General features: G+C 43.9%; 1 protein-coding gene across 7 annotated transcripts in view; it reads right to left on the bottom strand.

Annotated features, from left to right (window-relative positions):
- SEPTIN3 (septin 3) overlaps positions 1-22,639 on the bottom strand; it is a 34,506-nt gene that overhangs the window by 11,641 nt on the left and 226 nt on the right. For 2 of the 7 annotated variants that reach the window (XM_061639309.1, XM_061639311.1), the window contains exons 1-5: positions 16,798-16,873; positions 15,686-16,625; positions 2,702-2,893; positions 1,439-1,567; positions 126-207 (exon numbers count right to left, since the gene is read on the bottom strand). In XM_061639309.1, coding sequence (XP_061495293.1) covers positions 126-207; positions 1,439-1,567; positions 2,702-2,893; positions 15,686-16,598 — 1,316 coding nt within the window. In that variant the 5' untranslated portion in view covers positions 16,599-16,625; positions 16,798-16,873. Of the gene's footprint in view, positions 1-125; positions 208-1,438; positions 1,568-2,701; positions 2,894-11,143; positions 11,332-11,444; positions 11,743-13,738; positions 13,825-14,939; positions 15,000-15,685; positions 16,626-16,797; positions 16,874-22,639 lie in introns of those variants that run through there. The other 5 variants (XM_061639310.1, XM_061639315.1, XM_061639314.1 and 2 more) reach the window with 5 other exon arrangements.

Raw genomic sequence — 22,639 nt, 5'->3', positions numbered from 1 at the left:
TGTTGGACTCGAGTCCATCTCAAAGCAAGAAAATTCTGCCTATCCTAAGCCATCCATCCTTCATCTAGCTAAGCCACTCAGGAGAAAGAGAAAGGGATGAAACTGAGAAGGGACAAAGCACTCACCAGTTTTCATTGTTGATCTGGTCACCAAATCCAGGGGTGTCAATAACTGTCAGCTTCATTTTGACACCACCTTCTTCAATAACTGGGGGGAAATGTTACTGTTATCTTCATTCAAAACGAAATACTGTACTTTTATAGAAATGATGGCATGAAGGCCCTTACAGAGCACTGAGTGGGGAAATGAGAGGCCTAATTTGGACTATAAATCCCCTGTGGCCCTTGAAAATATAATGATCCTTGTCCAGGACTTTACATGCCCTTGGTGGACAGAGCATGGGCCCTTTGCAATGACCCTCAATGGATGACAAACCAGAAAGTAACATACATTTACATCCACGTGGAGGCCTGCTTATGTGTGACACCTCTTACCAACAGTAGATGTCTTTGCCTATTTTTCTTTGTTTGATACTAAAACAATACAATTTTATTTTTAAAAAGAGATCTCTGTGCCTGTAAGCTTCCGCAGGATTAAGGACTCTGCATGCCTGGGGTCTAGGAGTAGGCTTCCCTGAGGCAGATGTCCATGCTGAATGCATGGATGTCAGAGGCTGGGCCAGCAGCATGGCTCCATAGTCCCTTTCATGCATACAGCTCCTTTGATGTGACTAATATGTGAGGAGCTTATTTTATCCTTGATTCCTAGTTTATAGATACAACAGTTACCTTCTAGTGTTCCAGATGTGGAGAGAGGGGAGGCCAGGGTCTCTCTTTTACAATCAAAATGCTGCCCCAGCATCTCTCCAAGCTGATATACTGGATGCCTCCGTAGCATTTGCTTTTATTCTCAAACTGCTAAGTCCTTTGCCCCTTGCTCCCTGTGTTCCCCAGGTTTGGCAAACCTATATTTTTGTCTCCTCCATAAAAAATTCTACTGCCAAAACCAGCCAGTCCAGTCTGTGTCTCTCTATATGCTAACATTCCTCCCAACACTGCCCCATTCCTCTACATCTATAAAGTAAAGTGGGTTATTTGACTTTCCCACAAGGGAAGAGGGCAAGAGGGAGTGAACCATGGATTGCCATGTGCCCCACTGCCCTGGAGACGAGGGAGAGTGTGGCAAACTCCTTTGGCCTCCAGCCACTGAGAAACACCCAGGGAAAAGTAACCCCAAGTGCCAGATGAAGGCAAGGTGTGCATCTCTCTTTCCATCACTTCCTCCTAACTTCTTGCTGTATTGACCTCAGTGTCTTTCATGGACTCTAGGAAAAGTGGTTCAAGAGCCTAACATTATGCACCACAGGTTATCTTTCTCCTATTCAAAGGACAAGAAAGTTCCAACTGTAAACTTTGGGAATCACTGCCCGGGCTCTTACCATGCCCAATAGCCTTGATTTCCACTGTCTTAGGGATCTTCTCCTCACGGTTCCAGCCTGAAGACTTGCGACTTACTTGGGATTTGAACAAGGTGTTCACAAGTGTTGATTTCCCCAATCCACTTTGGCCTGGAAAAAAAGAGTACAGGACCTGCCACAGTCTTTTCATGCCAGTCAAAAGAACTATTTATAGCTTGATTGCAGGAAGGTGAGAAGGGTTGGCTGGGTTAAGAGGAAGGGCTCATGAGTATGATGGCTTCCCAGCTAGGTTATCAGCAGAGAAACAGGAGCACAAGCAGTCATTCCCAAATAAATTATGTTTTTCCCCCACAGCTGGTATACCACAGTGGGGAGGAGAGCCTGCCTGGGAGTCCAGAGTCTATGAGTTCAAATCCCCACTCATGTCTCCTGGGTGTCAAGGGCCAGCTAAAGATCACCCCCCACAGTGAGTGGCTCAGGGGTTATGTGCCCTGCCACCTGTGCAGTCGTGGGCAGGTTGCATAGTGCCAAGGAGCCCAGTTGTCCCCCAGCTGGCAGTTGCGGACAAGGAAGGGGCTGGCTTGTGCAGCTGTGGCAAGCTGAGCAGGCCCTAGCCAGCTGGGGAGGACTAGCCTCAGAGGGAGGCAATGGTAAGCCCCCTCTGAATACTGCTTACCATGAACACCCTATTCATAGGGTAGTCATAAGTCGGGATCGACTTGAAGGCAGTCCATTTCCATTTTTTCATGTTTTCCCCTGGGACACCCTTGTGGTGAATGTGGCAAGGCAGCCATGTGGATTGCACACAGACGATGTTTGTCTCTGTTAAGTCACATTAAATAGTTCTAGTTTCAGGGCAATTGGGAGCCTTCCTTCTATTGTGAATTGCAGGTGCTATGGAGTCTGATTCCGACAGGGACCTTGATGAGGGGGAAAGGTTTACAAAGCCTTCCTCTATACCAGGACTGGGGAACTTCTTTCAGCCCAAGGGCTATGGGCAACCTTCCAAGGGACTCCTGCCAGTGGTGGGTGGGGCCAGAAGCAAAAGTGGGTGCAATGGATGTAAATTTTACCTTTGCACAGTAGGCTAGTTTCTACACACTCACATACCCTTCTCAACACCACAGTTCCAATCTAATTGCCCCAACCCAAGTTGGCTATTATTATTTTTAAACAGGCATGGAAGAATGAACTACATGATGAACTTCATGCCCAGCTTAGTCCTCAAACTGGCTTCATAGCAACATCTCCCATCCCAAGCTCCCTGGATCCAACCTTTCCTACCTACAACCATGATATTGAAGTCAAATCCAGTTTTCATAGTCTTCTTGCGCATCTGCTCAATGATGGTGTCAATCCCGATGTAGCCCAGCAGGTTAGAATTAATACCAATGGGTTTCATTGGCACTACTGGTTTTTGTCGCGGCTCTGGCACCAGCTCAGACATGGCTGCTTCAGGCTTGGTATCTGCTGGCCCTGCAAACGGAAGGGGGGGGGGAAATCAGTTTATTTCAAAGAAAAGTGCCAGCCCTCTGCTCTGGAACTTGAAGGGCTAAGTTAGTCAGCTTCTTCTTCTGTTTACCCTGGAAAGAGGAGGAGCAAACTGAAACAGCTCCACCTCCTCCTCCTTAAAGGCTCTTGTCTCTTTTCATCTGCACTCTTGTAAGTGTGAACAGAAAAACAGTTAAAACTAAGGTCCATTTCATACATACAAGCCCCTGTTATTATCTTCATGTAATTGTGTATGGCGTTTACTACACGACAATGATAGGGCCGGCCCTACCATGAAGCAGAGTGAACCGATCTGCTTCAGGCATCAATGTGATGACCGAGGAGGAGAGATAGATGAAGGCAGGAACTGATGCCAGAATGATGGAGCAAGACTTTTTAAAGAATCCTAGCAAGAGCTGCATTTGGGCTTTGCTTCAGGCAGCTAAACGTCTTAGGCCAACAGCACTGTTAAATGGAGAAATGTTAGTATAAATCAGTTGGTATACAGAGACGCTTGTATCAGTTCCTGGCATCACAGTGACAACATCGACCTCTTGTAAAGCTTGTACAATGGACACAGTGCCACTCTTAGACATTTTCACATCTGAAACAAATGGTTAGATGCCTCCACCCTTTGCTTGAGACTGAGGCTTATTTAAAACAGCAACAAGAGAGATATGATGAAGGCACGACAATGGTGCTTCCTTTGGAATATGGTGCCTTAAGCAAGTGCTCTATATAGCTTCATTACAACACAACATTAGTGAAGCATCAGGAACAAAGCTTTCTGTAACTTAGGAACTGGCTTAGCCTATAACTGCATGGCCCAGTCTCCAAATTGTAAGATTTAAGGAAAAGGTGGAAGTGTAATTTGGGGAAAGAAGGTTGGGATGTAAATTTAAATAAATAACATTAAACTAGCAGAAATATCACAGGAGAGTCATAGAGTTGAAGGAGGTCTTGTAGGCCATCTGTTCTAGTCCAACTGCCTGCTCGACACAAGAAATGTAGTGCTAGAGCATCCCCAACCAATGGCTGTCCAGCCTGTGCTTGAAGACCTCTAGCGAGAGAGAGCACCCCCCACCATTCCCAAGTAAGTGGCTCCATTGTCAAACTGCTCTTACCAGGAAGAAGTTAGTCATCATGTTAAACTGAAATTTAGTCTCCTGTAACTTAAGCATTAGATCTAGTCTTGCCTTTTGGGATAGCAGAGAGCAAATCTTTACCTTCTTCTGTTTATTCATTCTTTCATTATTTATTTATTTTTCAGATCTAAAAACCACTTCACAGCAAAAGGGTACTAAAACAGTGTACTATAAAATAAAAATGAGAAAAAATACAAAAGAGACTCTTAAAAACAACAAAACCATTTCTACAATTATACAGTTAATACTCCATAAAATAACTAGGTCACACTTTAGGTAAAGCCTTCTTAAACAAAACATCTTTAGTGGCCACCTAAATATCAAGATGCTAGGTGCTTGGCTAATTTTAGCTTCTAACTGATTCCAGAGGGCTGGAGCTGAAACACTAAAAGCCTGGTTTGTAGCACAAACTAAATGTACCTCACAGGACTTTCCACATCTGAGCTCCACCTGAGGAGTTCATTTGCCAGGCAGGGATACTGTATATGGTGTAAGTGATCCCTTAGATAACTTGCTCTCAAGTTGTTTAGGTTTCAGAGGGCCTGTCACCAACCCTGCCTACCATCAATTCCCCTACCTGGTGCTGCTGCCACCTCTGGACCCTGTCGTCATGGCCAGTGACTCTCCTCCTCCTTGCTGCTGGACACAATATCGGGCACTGCATTGTGGGAATCTAAGATAGCTGGAAACCTATTGATGCGTCAGCTCCCATTCAAAAGCACCAGTCTCCAGGTAAGCACATCCAGCGGCAGTGTGAGAGTGAATGAGAGTAATTGGCAGCAGCAGCTAACTGGGGGAGGAAAGTGAGTGGTCATGGTGACAGCATCTGGTGGTCAGTGGTGGATCTGATGTTGGCAGGGTGGCATCTGCACCTGGCAAGGGACCTAGTGGCAGCACAATGCCAAGGGTCCATCAAAGCCTAGTGCCAGGCCTGCTGAGTACATTACTCTACATGTGGACTGACTGAGGGGATACAAAGGAGCACCATCACATCATGGTAACAATAGTCTCTTTCTTTATTTATTGAAAGTGTTGATTTGCACGCTACATGAAGAGGATAGCAACATACTGAAAACAGAAAATCCTTTAGAAACTAATATAACCCTTATATGGTCCTGTCCCTAGTCATAAAAAAGCAGCTGAAATGAAAAGGTTTCAATAATCCACAGCCAATTACTTTTCAGCAATTCTAACTGAAATGTCAAAATATCAGTGCACTCCTGTTAGCAAATCTAGACAAAAGATACTACTTTGATTTGACAACACTGACCAAGTAGTAAAGATCAAAGAAACAAACATTTCCATTTAATCCAGGCCCCAGTTTGTTTCTGGTATCTTTCTCCCTGAAGACAAGGGGTACATTTTGCTAGTTAAAAAATAAAAGCCCCTTTTTAAGGGACTGAAGGAAACTGACATCTTTTTGCTCTAATGAGAATAAAATGCTTTGGGATCCTTCCAGCACAGAGACAGTCACACAGTTTTAAGAAATTGGTCCTACCCACTCAGAACACCCTGTACCAACTGCAATGACCAAATATGTTACACAACCAGCAGCCTCTATTCCTTTGTATTGGCGCCAAGCTCTTGTGGTGAGAAAGCCCTTCAGAAACACCTCAGCACAGCATGGTGCCTAAGAGACTGTTCTACAAATCACGAAGCCCCTGGTTTAAATCTCATCTCTGCCATGAGCATGCCATGTCGTCTTAAACAAGTTACAGCGTCAGTACTCCATCTTAGGCCCTGTGCCATACATCCTCAGACAGCTGCTGGGGTCCTGGCACAGCACTCCTCTGCATTGACACCTGTTGGGCTCTTCACAAACGCATACCTGACAGGCAGCAGGCTCTGGGTGCCACCTGTTATTTTCCTTTCCCACAGTATATCATAACTCTGAGGCACTCCAAGAAATTTTAATAGTGAGTCCAAGCCACCTGGCACTCCTCAGAATACTCCTGCTGCTGCCACCCACCACCACGTAAGCCCAATGGGGTCCACTCTGATGGACGAGTCCTAATAGATGACATCAAACGTGGAACTGCATATGAAATCTGAGGACACAAACTTACTGTACAGATAACTGTAAGGATTACAATATAACATACGTGAAGCACTTGATCACCTTAAAAGTATTACATGATAGAGTTGACAGTGATCCCCACTATTATTATTATTATTTATTGAATTTATGTCCCACCTTTCCTCCCAAAGGAGCGCAGGGTGGCAAACACATCAACAAAACAGTTTAACAATGAAAAAGAAAAGCATTCTAAAATCAGCTAAAGACATTAAAAAACACAATTACAGTTAAAATCTTTGTTTAAAAAAAACCCATAATTATTGTTAAAAACATTCTTTCATCTAGTGATTTCCAGGTTGGCAGCAGCAGTCTCCTTCAGTCATCAAATGCCTGGGTAAACCGGGATGTTTTCAAATTCCTCCTGAGACTCACCTGTTTGGGGAGGACAATCCACAAACAGGGAGTCACCACCACATGGGTCAACAGTAACTGGTCAGCCCATGGTGGCAGCACCACCAACAATGCCCAGTAGCCCATCATAGGCTCCGAGCTTATTACTACATCTTCTATCTGGAAACCTATGTCCTCACTGTGGGAGGCTATGTGGATCCAGAATTGGCCTCCACAGTCACTTATGGACCCACTGTTAAAGACCTTACCCTGGAAGACAATCTTACTTGGCCACGAGTGATCGCCAATGAATGAATGAATGAATGAATTACTACCACCACCACCCATGGCCTTGCAGAAAATCTTCGGCAGAAATAGGATTAGATCTCTCATTTTTCATAGTTATTGGAGGTGTATGTGTGTGGGGGGGGATTCAGCATCCTTTTCACAGATCCATTTGACTTTTATTTATCTTTGACAGTGTCAAGAAGATATACCCCAAACCAGCAGTCACCATTTTCAAGTGCCATTTCCACTGAGCATACAACTGTGCTTCCATAGATGACTGTTCAGTAGTTCTGCTTGGCTCCAGTGTGATGACCTGCATCTTTCTCTAGTCAAGGGAGAAATCAGCAGGCTTGGAATTAAGGATGTAAGAGACAAACTGAGCTCTCCTCAGCTGGACGTTTCTCTTTTAATATTTCACTGTTTGTGATTTTTGTGCTGACAGAGCATCCCCTGAGGCTTCTGTTGTCTTTTTCAAGCTTTTATGGAGCTGTTGCTAGCTAGCCAAAAACAAAAACAAAAAAAACCCCACCACTCCAGCTATCTGACAAAACCTGAGAAGTTCACACAGCCAGCCCTCTTGCTACTTTTTCTTCTTTTCCTTTTAACAAAACCATTTGCTGCTGCATCCTCAACAGCCCAGTCCTGAGAACCACAGTTTCTACTTAGGATTGCCCTGACATTTGCTCATAATATGCATAAATAATACATCTAAATATACACTAATTGTGAATCACCTGTTGCTTAATATTAAAACGTATAAACTGAGCTGGGTGGCCCCAAAAATGGCTGCCCCGAAAATGTCCCTGTTCAGCACTATTTTGGCAAGAAAAAATAAAAAATCAAGGTATGAACACACTAGAAACAATATACAAATAAATACTGAAGTAAGAAAAAATGTCTAATGAAGGACAGAATATACCAACATGCCCAAAGTGAAATACTTAGGCATTTTTTAATAGATGGGTATGCCATAAATGGTTGTTAGTGAATAAAATATAATAAAAACTTGGTAGAAACATACAAAAACAATAATAGGAAGTAATAACAACAAAATATACAGAACATGAACACTAAGCAAAAAAATTCCACATCAGAAATGAATAAAAACAGTAAAAATACCAATAAAATGCACACCAAGAAAACTGGATTACAACAAAGGTGCCTAATAAGCACATCAAAAATAGATAAAAATAACAAAGGAGCCAGACGCGTTTCGACTTTAAGAAAGTGGCTTCTCCTTGAAACAGAATCAATTTGTGCAATTCAATTCACTAGTGCTGCTGCTACAATTGATATATATAAATGTTTGCAGTCCTTTTATAAGGCATCAGAATGTGAGCCTACTGGTCAAATTAGGACCTCTTCTTACAACCCCTGAACACATATTTTCTATATGGACTGATGTTGGGCAGTTTTGGTCAGATTAGATTTTTTTAAAAAAAGCAGACAGATAGCCAAGAGTCCCAGACTTATGTGAATTGCCCCAGAATCAGTCCAAGATTACAGTTAGAAGCTTTTGCATGGCAGCTGTACTCCGTGGTCATAACACCATACATTTAAAGCACGACTTTGTCATGGCTTCCCACAAAGAATCCTGGGAACTATTATTTGTTGAGGACTCTGAGAGTTGTTAGGAGATCCCTCATGAGCTACAATTCCCATAACAAACTAGAGTTCCCAGGATTCCTTGGCAGAAGCCATGACTGTTATAGTGCTATAAAAGTGCTTTAAATACACAGTGTGTATGTGACCAGTGTTTCCAGATGTGTGGGAATCCTCATTTAATTACAGGAATTAAGGGGTTCCTTAGTGCAAGGACTCTTGCACTTCTCTACTCATATATACAAGAATTCAGGTTTTCTCAGTTTAGTACTAACTTTGGTGTCAAACATTTTGGAGAGGGCAACATAGTAGCATTGCCTAGCATGCCCAAGGATCTCAAGCAAAACTGTAGGGTGGGAGTGATTGCTGGATGATTGGGGGGCAGGGTTTGTTTATTACATTTATATCCCACCTTTTCCCCCAGGAACTCATGGCAACATACATTATTCTTCTCCCCCATTTAACCCTCACAACAACCCTGTGAGATTGAGAGGGAATGATTGGCCCAAGGTCACTAGGTGAGCTTCACAGTAAAAAGAGCATTCTAACCCGGGTCACCCCAGTCCTGGTTCAACATTCTGCTCTGCCTGCTCTTGCCTCAACCAGCGGTGGTTCACTGTGCAAGTGAGAATTTCAGACATGTGTCCTACTGGTAGCAGCAACACGGCAACAACAGCAGAGTCTGAGGGAGTCAGGGGTTCCTACCCACTGTTTTTCAAAGTAAATTATGGGCTGCAGAAAGGAGCTGTGGTCGGCATTTTACCATCTCTCCCATATGGAAGTTCTGAGCAAAACCATGAGCAAGACACTTTTGCTCTAAGCAAGAAGGCTGCCTGATTAATTTTTTTATATAAAGGTGCTCATTTTGTTTTGCCAGAATTCCAAAGTGAGGTGGCTTGCTTCAAGCATCAGATTTGGGGGACATCTTTACAGGGCAGCAAATTGTAATTTATTAAACTCTTATATTTTTGCCGTCTTCTGGACACTGTTTAGCTCTTCCATCTCAGGTGCCAAAAATATTGAGGACTGCATCAGAAACAGGATTATTTTCCTTTGTAAAACATTTTGCAACCTGTGGATGAAAATTGCTCTCCAAAGGCTGGGTTAGTTGCTATTTGGGTTAGTTGAATTCGGGATGTATATTGCCTCAGTCTAGACTTTGATCAAATCATATCTGTTGTATGTATTTGCAGCAGCCCCTGGATTTTGTTTGCTGCTGCCCTTTGGACCAGATGCAGAATAGTAACTTTTTTAAAAAGACTGTTTAATTATTTTCTACAGTTTAGTTAGGGAAGTCTCTATTTCCCTTTCCCAACTCTATGGAACAAAGTAATAATCAGCCCTGATCTAATACACCTCCAGTTTTACTGCCTGCTGCCTGCCATTCAATGTGAATTTGATCCCGTTTTGATTGAAACTTGTGGAAGGGCTCACACATAGGACCTCAAAAGGAGCACGTTGAATATAGCCCCCTGGGAGCTGAGCTATTGCTATTGAAATAGCTTGCATGTGGCTTCCCAGGTATCAGTCTTGTTAAAGACTGTCATAAGAAAATAAAGAATCAGAAGATACAGGTGCTGTTTCCAGAACTGTGGGGAGAGGATCCTTGTTCCAACTCATGCCCTTCTATATTCTGGGGGGAAGCATGAAGGCTTTAGAACAGCTTTCCCCAACTGGTGCCCTCCAGATGTTGTTGCACTATCCATCATTCCTGACCATTGGCCATGCTGACTGGGGCAGAGGGGAGTTGAAACCCAAAATACCTAGAGATCCCCAGACTAGAAAAGGCTGCTTGAAGATAATGCACTGTCAAATAGATCACAGTTTTGCTGCATGGCCTCGAGTCCATTTCCTTGGTTTTGCACATCATGAAAATATAGGAGAAATGAGCAAGCTTAAAGATTCATTAGCCCAAACTCACCAGTCCCCTACTGGCAAATCTGTTTTTGAACAAGAAGTCTCAATGCTGGAACTTCTGAAGACATAATAAAGGAGTGCTCTTGACAAAGTGCAGTGTTTTTCTGATAATGCTTTATGAAGCTATGTGAATGCTGCTTGTGAATTATCCCAAGCAACATTCATGTATCTGTACAAAGGATACAACTTCTATAAGAGCTTGAATCCAAATACTTTTTTAAAAAAGCCCTTGGCCTGAGATGATAAGCCATTACCAATCAAGGCAGACAATCCTGAGCTAGATGGACCAACGGTGTGACTCAGTATAAGACAACTGCCTATGTTCCTGTGAAAGGGCTCAGATGAAAGGTGGGGTGAGTTTGCTCTGGCCACTTATGACTATATAGTGCAAACACTTGCTCTCTTTATTTCAGGTGATTCGTGCTGTTCCAATTACCAGAAAACATCTGCAGCTATTTGATAGCAGCCATATTTTCTACATCTGATAGCTCCTGTTTGTTAGCACATTCCCCGTGCAGTGCAGTCCTCACACTCTCTACCCAGCCCCCTTTCAAATTTACAGCCCTTTGGTGGCTGCTACCCAGCCCCCACATCACCACACCCCTTTTTCTCCTCCCTCAAGCCTTAGCCAGGCGTTGCTTTCCATTTCCCAGTCACACCAATTCTCAAGCTTTTGCTCTCCCACAGGACTCCAGCCAGAAGCCTACAGACGACATCCCTACCTTGCTCAGGATTCCCTGCCACCCTCCCACCCATCTTCCCCTCCACAATGCCTGGGTAAGGATTCCAATGTGACACACATTCATGTCACTAAAAGAGAGCAGCCGGTGGCAGTCAGCACAGCAGCAGCCAAGCCAATTGGGAAGCAGCTCACACCTCGGCCAGCTGGGATTAATGCGCTCCTTCACAAAAGCCTTAGTGTCTCTCGGACGCACATCAGCAACACCATCACAGCTATCCTGCCTGCTTCCCCCTTAGCACCAGATGGAAAAAGATGAGCAGGAACTGCCTCTTTCCCTTTCCACAAGCTTCCCTTGAAAGATGAGCAGTGACTGTGCCCAGTCTCCATTCCCAGCGCCAAATGTCTTGTTGAGCAGAGAGTGTGTGCAGGATCTCAGCATCCCTCTTGCATCTTGGAGCCCAGCCAGACCCATAAGCATCCCCATGGAACACTTACCTTTGAACATGAATCTTTCTTTGTTTCTGGATATGATCCTTCTCTTTCCTTTCCTCTGCCTAAAAGGCTGCCTTGGAGATTCTGGTTGCGTTTCTTTCTTTCCCTGTGTGTCTCTCTTTCTCCCCCCCTTTTTTTCTTCTCCAATGGATATTTCAGATAAGCAGAGATGCTGCTGCTGCTGCTGCCATGGTCACGTGGCCTGAATATTAAACATCCCTGCAAAATCTCCCCCACATTCTACCTCCCTGTCTTCCCAGGATCAAGGGTTGTATCATCCAGGCATCTGGGAGACCATGACTTGATTGGTGGGCATGAAAACATGTGCTGGCTCCTGAAGGGAGGTGCTGTGATAAATGGGTTAGATGGAGCCAGAAAATGTCTCCTCCCCACCACACACATATACTCTTTCTCCCTCGCCTCTCCACCCTCCGTTCTCCTCCCTGTTCCCAGGCAGCTTTCATATGCCACTGTCTGCTGAGCATCTCTAGAGACAAACCACTCATTCATGCAAAAAAAAGACTGTTAACCCTTTCATCAGATAGCTGCATTCACTAATAAAGAAATAAGGGAAGTGTGCATCTGCATCTCAGTATTCTAGGATTTTAGTCTTGGTGGCTTCTTGTAGTAGAATATTTGTTTCTTTAGCAAATATGCATGTGCCTATGAATTGGACACCATTAAAACCTACATCACCATGCATTTTTGGAAAAGTAAGAAGCAGAAACCCACTGTGTGGAGGCACAGAGTGTCTGCCAGCAATAATCTACATGTCAGCCCGGGCAAGGAGAAACTGTCTTTGTGTCAGTGTGCATAGTGCACACACAAGATATCTCTCCATGTGCCTATAGGCATCTATATCTCTATGTGTCTCCTCACATTTGTCACGGCAAGCACAAATACTTGAAGATGTGGAGAGCTGGGAATGTGTCTGCCAAGTGCAATGAAAGGGAAACACTTCCGCTTGATAAAATGTACAACCCACAGATAGATTGCTACAAGTGATTACCATGCACAATTGAAGTTCACTGCATGGGAAGCCATGACCACCCAGGAAAATATTTAACTATAAATACACACTCATGCAATCTTCACATGTGATGATGCATGATTTGCACAAGTTTCCTACACGAAGTGCTTCTCATGTGGAAAATAGGTGCCGTTTGAAGTGCTGAAGCATATGTCCAGGGAGCAGTATTACAAAGAAGATTGTGCAGGATGTCTGTACAACAACCCATCATTTGGACTATGCCTCCTGTACTGAATTGAATCCATCATCCCACTGTCTCCTAAAGCCGCTCCTCTACCTGAGATACACTGATGAAATCTTTATCATCTGGACTCATGGAAAAGAAGCACTTAAAAAGTTCCACCAGGATTAGAATAATTCAAGTCCCAGGCTCACTTTCCGGACAGTATTGTTCAGGTACATATTGGACATATAAGCAACGTATTATACCAGAAACAATGTTCCTACAGGCTTCCACCAAAACCATACATCAAAATTCATTGCCTGCAGTCAAGCTCTATGATATCACCGTATAGAAGCCATAGGTTCCAAGATGGAAGAAAGATGAGATATACATGTTAAATGAATAATAATAATAATAATAATAAAAATCTTTTCAATTGTCAGAGAGAGGCTCACAATTTCACACCAGTCAGACCAGAGTACCCACCCAATGAAGTAAAAAAAGGCTGGTCAACAATCACAGAATGGTGCCCAAGAATAATCTACCACAGAACAGACCCAGAACAGATGATGACAGACCACCACTTCTCGTTGCTTATAGCTCCCAACTAAAACTACACATCTATCTGTAGCCCATGCTGGATAATGACATCCCCCTCTCATGGCCTTTGGATGGCAGGCTAGTGCTTGCAAACAGACAGACACCCAAACTAAAACAGCTATTCATCACCAGCAACAACAGGCCACATAACAAAGACACAAGCACAAAGACCAGCCCCTGCAACAAACACAGTTGCCAACTTTGTACTAGTATCCACCCAGGCAACAGCATGACAGGCCCTAATAATATCACCCATGACATCATGGGTTTATTCAGCTGCTCAATTTCCAGTGGCAATATCCGTGTGTGTGTGTGTGTGTGTTAAGACTGGTAGTTGAAAGACTAAAAAAACTTAAGGTTTATTAATACAAAGAGGTAGAGTCATGCATGCTGAGCTATTATTTATTTTATTTATTTATTTACTGTATTTATATACCGCCCCATAGCCGAAGCTCTCTGGGCGGTTTACAGTCACTAAAAACATTAAAAACAAATAATAATAACCTGCAGATCTCCCACTGGTTGATGCACCCCTTGCACTTTCAATTTAATAATGGAAAAACAGGCTCACTTCACCATAGCTCAGCAGTGGAGCACTTGCTTTGCATGTAGAGGGTTGCTGCATTCAATTCCTGGCATCACGAGTTAAAAAGAATCAATAGCAGGCAAACATAAGAGCCCTCTTGAATCGGACCAAAGACCCATTTGGTCTAGCATCCTGCGCTCACAGTGGCCAATCAGATGCCTATGGGAAGCCTGCAAGAAGCACCTGAGCGCAACGGCTAACTAGACAGAAAGAGAGGGGAGGAAGGGGAGGAGCAAAGCATGTGAAAAGCAATAAACACTTTAGAGGAGGAATCAGGAGAGGGAAGAATAGATTGCCAGGTCACCTGTAATATGCATTGGTGCTTTACTCCCTACATTTGGGTGGGTGGATCAATTGTCACTCTCTGCTATACCCCTTTCCACACCCACTACTTCCTCTATGCTTTAATTTCTTTTCTAGCCATGCTCATAACTGTTTCTGGAGTGTAACTATATATATTTCTTTTGTTCCTTCAAATTTGCACAAAAAAATAAAACCACACAAGCAAGCTACATTAAACATGTCTACATTTTTAGGGATGTGCAGATTTAATAAACAATGAAGAGCCTGGTGCTCTGCTCTTTTTTCTCACTCCTCTGGAAGTCCACAATTACATACTTCCTTCCTGAGAGGAATTAAAAAAAAAAGTCTCCCACACACTGTTCAAATAACCTTACACATGCCCAATTCATTTGCAAATGGAAGGAGTGGAAATGCCAAATTGGGGCCACAAACATACATTGGGACTGTTCCAACACACTGGAATACCCACTGGTATGGCTGGAAAACACTGTCTTTTCAGCTCAAATTGAGCCTGCTGTGTGAACCACTCTAACCAAATTTGAAGGTAAAAGGAGTATATTTGCAGTGAGGTACTGCTCACATGTGGACATGCACTTGATCTTTAAGGTGCCACAAGACTCCTTGCTGGCTTTGCTACAACACAGCTACTCCTTTGGAAATTATTCCCGCGGCCTGAGCTAGATGGGCCAGTGCCTGACCCAATATAAGGCAGTTTCCTACATTGGTATTTACTTGGCTACTGGCTATACTACAGTGTCAACTTCAAACTCTCTCAGATGTACCCTAATCCTTCATTTACTTGGATATGATGCTTACATGTAAGCCAGCCAGTTACTGTCTTCACACAGGTTGCAGGAAGAAATCCCGGTTTGAACCTGGTTGTATATATGAACTAGGGTTGCCAGGTTCAGGGCCTGAGACTGATCCTGTATCTTTAGGAGAAGAGAAAGTCAGCCAAGTGCAGGTGTTTTTGCAACCCTGTAATGGGAAAAACCACAAGGTGGAATTCTCCCTTCCCCTTGCACAACTTTTAAAGATACAGAAGACCTCTTAGAGGCTGGCCTGGCAACAAGAGGTCTTCTGTATCTTTAAAAGTTGTGCAGGGGGAAGGGAGAATTCCACCTTGTGGTTTTTCCCATTACAGTGTTGCAAGAACACCTGCACTTGGCTGACTTTCTCTTCTCCTAAAGACACCTCCTGACAGCTAGGAGGGCTGGGAAAGATTTCTGGAGACTGATTGACAGTTTGAATGGATGATACTGGGCTAGATGGATCAGTGTCTGACTCAGTGTAAAGCACTTTCATATATTTATACCTCTACTGAGGTTTATCCTGCTTGAAGGAGGGATCATATGGAGAAACAATAGATTTCTGGATTGCTCAAGTGTGTGAATTGAGCCTCTGGCCCATGCTGATGAAATAACATGACATCAGATTATTATCTCATGAAAGATGATACCCTGTGGTACATCCCTGTATATTGCTCCACATTATTGAAGAAAGAAACACTCACCCTGCATACACACAATCAACACATGGCAAGATGTCACTTTTGGACTTACATTTAAACCTAGTTGTATTTGTCACAGGAGACATTGTGGAATCTGCCATGAAACAGTTGCCCATCAAAGCATGTCCCTCAAGATGCTCCTGAGGAAAGGTGGGCAACAACTGTCCAGATTCAGCTAAGCCTTTGGGTGGATCTATGTCTTTTGGAATGCCATATTGGTCATTAGAAGCGAGGCCTTCCTGAACAGTTTCCTTCAGGGCTGAATTCATGGGATCCTCTCCTATGTTTTGAGGGCTTGGCTGAGACGGAGTTAATGGTGGGCTATCACAGAGCAAATGTCTCTGGAAATCTGGCATTGCATCTGAGGAATAATTTTCATCTTCCTGGCAAGGAGTAGTTTCCATGTCAGCAGAGCTCTCAGCTACTCTTTGGGGCAAGATTTGTAATCCAGATGGTGGCAGAGGGCTTGGTAAAGGTACCTCCCCTCCCCTCCCCAGGGCTTCCTTTTGAAGAGGAACCTTCTGGAAATTCCTCTTTGCCATGGAGTGTAAGAGGAGTTGTCGGCCAGCTGGAGGAGCATCGCTGCTCCGATGAAGGGTAAATGAGATCGCGCTTAGCTTTCGTGGCTCCAAACCATTGGCTGCTGTCCACTGAAGAGACTGGGATGTCATGAGAGGAGAGCATGATGAGGGTTGCTCGTGGCTACGGGGTGGTTTTGGGGGGCCAACCCTGGAATTAGGTCTAGGAATCACTCTACCTTTTGCCAAGGGGATCTGTTTAGTGGGGTCCTGCCTGAAAGAGTTGAGGCAGGCTTCCTTTTTCAAGATGGGGCTAACAGCTGCTAGTCCCCCAGTTCCAAGGGAGCGAGCTGAGAGTCCTGGGATGCGGCTGGGATTGGATGAGGCTCCTAAGGTTGCAACACATCTTTGGATCCTGTGTGGTAAAGGAGCAAAATCCTTGTCCATTCGGAGTGTTTGCTGCTTCTGTGTTTCCTGAAATAACAAAACCGAAGGAAGGGTTGACACAAAGGGCTCAGCAGCAGCAGCAGCAGCTCTGAAAAGAAAAAAAGCAACCTGACCCAGCCTCTCTGTTCTGGCAATGGAATTACTCACTGCCCTCAATACTTCCCCAGCCAATATATTTTGAAAGACTGTGGGACCCCACCTTTTCTCAGTATGTTGTAAAGCCCCTAACCATGTATCAAAAACCTGAAGGCTTTCTGTGAAGCCTTTGACATAATCTCTTAGTCCTTATTAGCCTCACGAGACTGAAGGCCAAATCAGAAGAGACTCCATTTGCACCATTAGCAATTGCATGAATGGCTTTTTAAATGTAAACAACAGGGGTTGCATTCAACTCAGACCTACTCAGAGCAGACCCATTGAAATGAATGGACCTAATCATTCATCTCTATTAACTTCAATGGGGCTACTCTGAGCAGAGCTTGGAAAAGTTCCTTTTTTTGAACTACAACTCCCATCAGCCCAATCCAGTGGCCATGCTGGCTGGGGCTGATGGGAGTTGTAGTTCAAAAAAGTAACTTTTCCAAGCTCTGACTCTGACTAGGATTATCACTGAATACCACCCCAGGTGTGTGTGTTTATAAATTCAGATTGGCACATGTGGGATCTGGATTGAGACAACAGATGTCAGCTTCCCATCACCCCTGCCAGGGTTCCAGTTTGGAGCAGGCCCTCTCATGCATGCTATTTACTATTTAAAACCTATCCAAGGTATCTTGGCCCTAAAGCATTTTGGCTCTAAAAGCCAAGCTACATGGTATAGTGGGGCAACCAATGTAATTTCCTTTTTGTGAAAGCAGTGATAGAGGCCCCAGAGGGGAAAACACGTGGGGTTACATTTATGGTTGGAACCCACCTCCTCACTCCATGCCACAGCCCCAATCCATCCTAGAGGACCTTGCAGCTACTTTTACAAAAAAGAAAATTAAGGTGGAGGCTCCAATATAACAAAATCTTGATCCAAGACCACCATCTTCAGTAGTGTCCTTATTGATAAAAATCACAAATGCCTGCAACCAAATTTCTTGGGTGCTTGGGGTCCCCTCCTGCCCATCAACTGTTCAGCAGAGAGACCCTGAGAGAAAAAGGACTTTTGATGTTCACAAATTGTGCAATTGTAGCACCTGCCTTTGCAAGAAGATCTGCTGCAAGAAGATCAAAGCAGAAGGGGAAATGTTTCAGCAAAGGGTTCTCAGCAGAGAGGTGTTATTTAATTATTTTTTATTCAATTTATATTCCCCCCCTTCCTCCTGAAGGAGCCCAGGTAGACTTGTGTTGCCTGCAAAGAGTGCCTTCTAAAAGCTTCAGACGGTATGCCAGGTATGGCCATTCCTGGACAGGGATAATCTGACCACCTGGTAATCTCAAAACTTGATGATTGCAGTGCACTCTATGAGGGGCTACCCTTGAGGTTGGTCTGGAAGCTGCAATTGGTGCAAAATGCTGCTACAAGCCTTATGTCTGGAGCTAACCATCATCAACACATTACACTTTTATGGAAGCAGTTGCACTGGCAGCCTATGTGCTGCTGGGCCAGGTTCAAGGCATTATTTCTTTTTATACAAAACCCTAAATAACTTGGAACCAGGTTGCTTTGAAGACTGCCTCTCCCCTTAGGCTCCTGCCCAACCACTACATTTCCTGGCAGAGGACCTCCTGATGATACCAAAAGTTTCCACTATTTGCCTTGTGTCCACCAGTAGTATGGCTTTCAGTGTTGTGGCCCTATTAGAGATAAGAAATGTCTCAACAATCCACTCTTTCAGATGCATGCTTAAAACATTTTCATTTACCTTTTCATAATGATTTTTTAAAAATTATTGTCTTCTGATCATCTTGTAGTATTGAACTGCAATTTTAACTGTATTAATTTTGGAGCTGAATCCAAAGTTCATCATACTCAGGGCTGACCCACTGAAATTAATGGACATGACTAACTTAGGTCTGTTATTTCAGATTTATCTACTCAAAATAGAATTTAGTTGGATACAACTCTTGGTGTATATTTTATATTCTATTTTTGTTCGCTCTGATATATTAGAATACAATTTTTAAAAATATAAATAAATAAGCAAGCAACAGTGTTCGTGCATTTTACAATTACTTTCAGGATACAATTCATGTTTGTGTGTGATGCTTTGAATAGCTGTAAGGAAGGACTTGCAGTTCAGCTGGGCTTTTATGTTATTTGCATTCTTAATCTTTATTATTATTATTTATTATTTATTTATTAAACTTATATACCGCCCGACTAGCAATAGCTCTCTGGGCGGTGAACATAGGAAATACAATAAATCACAATATGTTACAATAAAACATAAAGACAGTCTAAAATCAATTACAGCAAGATTTTAAAATCAAATTAACATTAAATTAAAATGCTTCAGAGAAGAGGAAGGTTTTAACTTGGCGCCAAAAAGAAAACAGTGTCGGCGCCAAGTGCACTTCCTCGGAAAAACTGTTCCATAGTTCGGGGGCCACCACTGAGAAGGCCCTAGATCTTGTCACCACCCTCCGGGCCTCTCTATGAGTTGGAACCCGGAGGAGGGCCTTCGTAGTAGAACGTAGTGTACGGGCCGGTTCATATCGGGAGAGGCGTTCCAACAGGTATCGTGGTCCCGCACCGTATAAGGCTTTATAGGTTAATACCAACACTTTGAATCTAGCTCGGAAGCATATTGGCAGCCAGTGCAAGCAGGCCAGAACAGGTGTTATATGCTCGGACTGCTTAGTTCTTGTTAGCAGTCTGGCCGCCACATTTTGCACTAGCTGTAGCTTCCGAACTGTCTTCAGAGGTAGCCCTACATAGAGCGCATTGCAGTAATCCAAACGCGAGGTTACCAGAGCATGTACCACTGATGTAAGGTCCTCTTTACTCAAATAGGGACGTAGCTGGGCTACTAACCGAAGTTGGTAGAACGCATTCCTTGCCACCGAGGCTACTTGAGCCTCAAGTGAGAGGGAAGAGTCTAAAAAGACTCCCAGACTATGAACCCGCTCCTTTAGGGGGAGTGTAACCCCATCCAGGACAGGGTATATATCCACCATCCGATCAGAGAAACCATCCACCAACAGCATCTCAGTCTTGTCTGGATTGAGCCTCAGTTTGTTAACTCTCATCCAGTCCATTGTTGCGGCCAGGCAACGGTTCAGCACATCGACAGCCTCACCTGAAGAAGATGAAAAGGAGAAGTAGAGCTGCGTGTCATCAGCATACTGATGACAATGCACTCCAAAACTCCTGATGACCTCCCCCAACGGCTTCATGTAGATATTAAAAAGCATGAGGGACAAAACTGACCCCTGTGGGACTCCATATTGGAGAACCCACGGTTTCGAGCAATGTTCCCCAAGCACTACCTTCTGGAGACGACCCGCCAAGTAGGAGCGGAAGCACTGCCAAACAGTACCTCCAACTCCCAACTCCGCGAGCCTCTCCAGAAGGATACCATGGTCCATGGTATCAAAAGCCGCTGAGAGATCAAGGAGGATCAACAGAGTTACACTCCCTCTGTCTCTCTCCCGACATAGGTCATCATACAGGGCGACCAAGGCTGTCTCGGTGCCAAAACTGGACTATCTAGATCCATACCAATTGGGTTTCAGGACTGGACATGGAACTGAAACAGCCTTGGTCGCTCTGGTCGATGATATGAGGAGGGCATTGGATAGGGGAGAATTCACCTTCCTTGTCCTCCTGGATCTCTCAGCGGCTTTTGATACCGTAGACCACGGTATCCTGTTAGATCGCCTGGAGAGTATGGGATTGGGAGGCACAGTCTCACAGTGGTTCCACTCCTTTCTCTCTGATAGGCGCCAACAGGTAGCATTGGGTGATGAGGTTTCAGACCCTTGGCCTCTCAATTGCGGTGTGCCACAGGGCTCTATCCTCTCACCCATGCTATTTAACATCTACGTAAAGCCGCTGGGAGAGATCCTCAGGAGATTTGGGCTGCAGTGTCACCAATATGCGGATGACACTCAGCTCTATCTCTCATTTAAATCTTCACTGGAGAGGGCTGTGGAGACCATGTCCAAGTGCCTGGAATCCGTGAGTGGATGGATGGGCAGGAACAGGCTGAAGCTGAACCCTGATAAGACCGAGGTACTACTTGTGGGTGACAAGGGAGGGTTAGGAGATGTTGACCTGGTGTTTGATGGAGTGAAGTTGCCCCTACAGGACCAGGTCCGCAGCCTCGGGGTTGTTCTTGATTCCAAGCTGTCCATGGAGGCTCAGATTTCGGCTGTGAGCCGGGCAGCTTGGTATCAATTACACCTTATACGTAGGCTGCAACCCTACCTCCCTGTTCAACAGCTCCCACTCGTGGTGCATGCCCTGGTCACCTCTCGATTGGACTACTGTAATGCGCTCTACGTGGGGTTACCCTTGAAAACGACCCAGAAATTACAACTTGTACAGAATGCAGCAGCGCGCTTACTTACCAACAGCTGCCGCCAAGACCACATTACGCCAGTATTATTTGATCTACACTGGCTGCCGGTTATTTTCCGGGCCCGATTCAAGGTGTTGGTATTAACCTTTAAAACCCTATACAGTTTCGGCCCAGCTTACCTGAAAGAGCGCCTCCACCGCCACCAATTATGCCGCCCAACTAGATCATCCACTCAAGGCCTTCTCGCAATCCCGCCAACCAAAACAGCTAGGTTGGTGGGTACTAGGGAGAGAGCCTTTTCTGTGGTGGCCCCCACTCTCTGGAACTCCCTCCCATGTGACCTTCAACATGCTCCTTCCCTAGACGTATTCCGCAAGGCCATGAAGACGTGGCTTTTCCAACAGGCCTTTGAGGTCCTTGGGAAGGGTAAATCTTTATGATTTTACCATCTATCATATGCTGCTAATATAAGTGCTTTTATATGTATTGATGACTGTCCAGTATTTTTATCTACTGTTATTAATATGACTGCATTTGATATTGTTGTATTTGATGTTGTTGTATTGTTGTATTTTATCTCATTTTAATGTACGTCGCCTAGAGTGGCTAATTGCCAGATAGGCGACAAACAAATTAATTATTATTATTATTATTATTGTTGTTGTTGTTGTTGTTGTTGTTGTTAAAACCGGGCCTAAAACCCAATTGAAATGGATCTAGATAATCGGTTTCATCCAATAGCGCCTGGAGCTGGCCACTTTGAGACATTTTGTAAAAAGCATGTAATAAATAAAATTTATTATTATTATTTTGCTGGGATTACTGAGCTTTTGTTTTTGCCTTTTGCATAGCCAAGGGTGTTTGAGGGCTCTTATTATTTTTCAAAGCTTGTCAAAAGTAAATTGTATTAAAAAATGGAAAATGAACCTTGAGCGGTGTTGCTAAGGTTTAAATACATGTGTCTACATCTATGTGAAACAGAGGTGTTTGTGCGCAATAGTGTGTGTCTGATGCTGCCCATTACTGGAATGAGCCTCTGACAACTTTCCACCAATGCAATGCAGCCCACAGCCCCAAAAAGGTTCTCCACCTCTAGTACTCAAATTACTTGGAAAGGACAGAAATTTACTCACCCCTCCCGAAAATTATTATTTAAAGAACTGCATGGTCTGCAAGGATATAGAAAGATGTTTCACTTTCCCTGCTGCCAGATACAATATATGGATGCACTTTTTATCTGTCTGCTTGCTCCAGTTTGTATATAAAAAGTCTGCAGTTGGAGACAAGACAATACTTTGGGAAAGTTAAAAGTGATTTGTGCACACATCCCATTTTCCCCTGTGATAGATATGATAGAGTTTCATAGTGTTCAAACACCCACAAAGCCCCTCTGACCAAGAGATAAAAGAAATACATATAGGTAGCATGGAAACTGATGCCTTTCTCAAGCCTTTTTCAGCTCTCTTAAAACTATTGCCTACCTCCAACCAGCAATGTTTCATGGAATAATCAGTAAATCAAGGCTGATGATTTTTCTGATATTTCTCTCTTGTTTTCCCAGAGAATTCTTAAACGGAAAGAGCACAAGAG

The sequence above is a fragment of the Rhineura floridana genome, chromosome 8 (genome assembly GCF_030035675.1).
Source record: "Rhineura floridana isolate rRhiFlo1 chromosome 8, rRhiFlo1.hap2, whole genome shotgun sequence".
Lineage (NCBI taxonomy): Eukaryota > Metazoa > Chordata > Lepidosauria > Squamata > Rhineuridae > Rhineura > Rhineura floridana.
This window is presented reverse-complemented; position numbering and strand designations above follow the sequence as displayed.